At 34.2% G+C, this 3,196-nt stretch overlaps 1 protein-coding gene across 2 annotated transcripts; it reads left to right on the forward strand.

Annotated features, from left to right (window-relative positions):
• Positions 1-1,977: 1,977 nt before the first annotated feature.
• On the forward strand, positions 1,978-2,628 carry LOC9663002 (GPN-loop GTPase QQT2). Of its 2 annotated transcripts, XR_002990489.1 has the most exons (3): positions 1,978-2,208; positions 2,264-2,539; positions 2,599-2,621. XR_002990489.1 is itself a non-coding variant. In XM_024661178.1 (2 exons), exons 1-2 carry the CDS (start codon positions 1,984-1,986, stop codon positions 2,459-2,461), a joined length of 423 nt encoding a protein of 140 aa, XP_024516946.1. In that variant the 5' UTR covers positions 1,978-1,983; the 3' UTR covers positions 2,462-2,628. The 2 variants fall into 2 exon arrangements, 1 of the variants encoding a protein (XP_024516946.1); XM_024661178.1 differs by having other exon boundaries at positions 2,264-2,628.
• The last annotated feature ends 568 nt before the right edge of the window (positions 2,629-3,196 follow it).

Here is a 3,196-nt window from a genome sequence, read left to right on the forward strand (position 1 = left end):
GCTCATTCAATTGGTAGAATGTCTTAATATTATTTTACTTATATATGAATACAGTTATTTTGGGGTTTAGACACAAGAATGAATGGATCTGATTCAGTCTGAATCAGATGATCCATATGCTATCAAATATTTCTTAAGTTTGATGAAAATATGAGTATAATAATATTATAATCATCAACATTACAAATATTACAAGACTAAAAGGTCCTTAATAATTTGCAGAACATATTATACCACACTAATTGAAAAAAGTGACGAAATAACTCTTTATTAACCGCTTCTAAAAGCCCTTACAAGCATTTATTGATTTCTCATTAATCAATTTGACACTTTTTCTAAGTTAAACACTCATATCTATCCTAATATATTTGGTTGCTTTTATATCTTTTCAACATACCTTTACTGGATGAGATTTTTTTACCAGATTTGTATAAATCATGCTTATATTATAGGTTTGGATTAACTTACTAAAGATTAATTTCCATCAACTAGAGTTTTAAGAATTTTGTACTTACTAAAGAATTTTAACACAATTTCGTTCTTTTCTCTTTCATATCATAATGAGTCTTTTGTATTGTACTCTTTTATTGATAAACACCTGCTTTAAAATCACATGCCTACACTTTAAGTTTTTTTGTACTTTGTCAAAAATGTAAAAATAAATGAGACGAGTATAATCAAAACATCTATGCAAGAGGAGAGATATGTAGTATATATTTATTTTTTATTCACTATAAGATGACCAAATAGATTGTCGCTTTTCTGCCCAATAAAACATTGCATTTCCACTTGGCTCCATAACAAAAGCACACGTAGTTAATCCATTTGGAATATAAAAGTTAATACTCCATAAAACAATACCATTAACTCCATATAAAACAAGATTACCATCTAATTGTAATATTAGAATGCAATTAGACCCTTTTGTTCCACTACTCCATCGAAATGAAACTGAAATAGTTTCAATTGAAAATATTTTTAAAGCACAATTTGAGTCTAAAATAAAAATAAATTTATTATTAATAGAATATAAAGCAGAACCAGGATATAAAGTGGTATGAACTGAAGGGCCAGTTTCAATAGAATTTTTATATGGCCAACAATTATTTGGATTCCAAGGAGAATTGATTTGCAAAACATCATAATAGTTATTCTTTAAATTCAATATTGATAATGGTCTGAAATTGTTTGTAAAGTATTTCAATATAAAAATATTAGAAACCCCTATTATAAATTTTGAACCAGATATGCTTTCCATGGAGTGAACAATATCATTACATGCTTTTAAAACTTCATTACTAGAAATTACAATTTTTCCAGGTGAAGCACTACAAGTACCTCCAATAAAATTATGTATAAAAAGGCTTAAAAATACTGAAACACCATCAATAACAATCATTCTTATAGGAAGAGCATCGCCAGATCTATATTCTTGATTTAGACTAATAGATGTTCTATAGTAATCAATAAGTTCTGTTATAATTAATCTAACCTCGCCATTTTTAAAGAACCCGAGGTTATCTTCATCATATTCAAAATTTACTGTACTTCCATATAGAAGGTTAAAGTTATTGCAACATAACAAAATGAAGTATAATTTTTGTTTTGTCATTGTGAACTTCAGGTTTAATTTCTAATTGTATTCAAAAGAAATAAAATCTAAAAATAATTTGAATATTTGATTTTAATGGTAGTGTTAAAATAGTATTCTTCATTTCTTTTCTATTTTATAAATTATTTTTATTACACCATTGATGCAAAAATGTCTAGCATTCCTAAAGGAACTAGTCAATGTGGTGGCTAAGAAGTCCCTCCTCGGCCATGGCTTCATATATACGACGAGGACCTCTCTCACAAACGTTTTGAGCGTAGTGTTGGATTTCACCATCAGCAACAAGAAGTAGAAAAGAGGTGATTAGGTCTACGGTTTCAGTGTGAGGAAGAGCAAACGGATGCGGAGGATATGCGCAACAAGATGAAAGAATGGAGGTGTTTGACAAGAGGCCAGTGGTCTTGATCATCATCAGAATGGTGCTCTCCCACCAGGTTGAGAATTTCCTTCTTTGTTCTCCTCCGTTGCGTAGGCAGTGGGAAGATGCTGCTGATGCATCACCTCGTCTGGAGATTCACGCCATGAAGCAGTGGCCCAGAGTACTGCAACAGACTGAATGGACATCGCTCAATCTCTTCGCGACGAAGATCGATGAGGTCAGTTAGTTTTTTGACTTAAAAACAAAAGAATTCCTATTGGTTTTGTTCTTAGATCGTGGAGAAGAGAGACAACGAAGTGGACTACGTGCTCATCTACACTCCCGGACAGATAGAGATTTTTACTTGGTCTGCGTCGGGAGCAATCGTCACAGAGGCCTTTGCGTGCACCTTTCCATCGTCCGTGATCTGCGTTGTGGACATCTTCGGTCAGCCCAGTTACATTCATGAGAAACATGCTCTCCGCCTGTAGCATTCTCTACAAGATGCAGCTGCCTTTCATTCTCACCTTTAACAAGACAGGTGTGTGAAGCAACCGTTTTCTGTTGAGGTACCTTCCTACTTGCCAGGTTGAGGCGCGTGTTTTTAAAGAATGATTTCTTGGTGCAGTGAATGAAAGACTTAAAGGCTTTTCAGTTAGCAGTTATGCTGCGTCTCTCTCAGCAAGAGCATGTGCTTGGTTTTGGATGAGTTTTACAACAACTTTATATCGGTGGGGGATCACAGGATCTGGAATGATGGGGTTTTCACTGAGTACAGGACAAACTATTTGTAAATCTTTCTTCGTATTTTTTTCTCTTTGGGTTTATCAAACGAGCATGTTTGAGTAGGGTGGAGCTCGAGAAGAAGAAAACCGAGAAACTCAGGCTTGAAGAGACAAGCAGACATGGATCGGCTCCACGAGGACATTGAACAGTCAAAAGGAGGCAAGGAGGTTTTGAGCACCAAATCCAGGAAACAAGAAGACAAAAACGAGGAAGACAACTGAGCACTAATAGGTAGAGTTGTATATAAAAAAGCTTGCACGATATGATTATGGAAATGTTTTTGTTTCCTCTCTCTGGTTGCCAATGTTGCTAGTTCTAGAGAAGCGGTAGTGATGGTAGTGGATGAATATCAAATATAATATTATAGTCCCACTTCAATGAAAGGAGCTTTAAACAAGAACAAAAAACTGTTCCACAAGCTGGAGATTTCATAAGAGTAG

This window comes from Selaginella moellendorffii, unplaced genomic scaffold (assembly GCF_000143415.4).
Source record: "Selaginella moellendorffii unplaced genomic scaffold, v1.0 SELMOscaffold_80, whole genome shotgun sequence".
NCBI classification, from domain to species: Eukaryota; Viridiplantae; Streptophyta; class Lycopodiopsida; order Selaginellales; family Selaginellaceae; genus Selaginella; species Selaginella moellendorffii.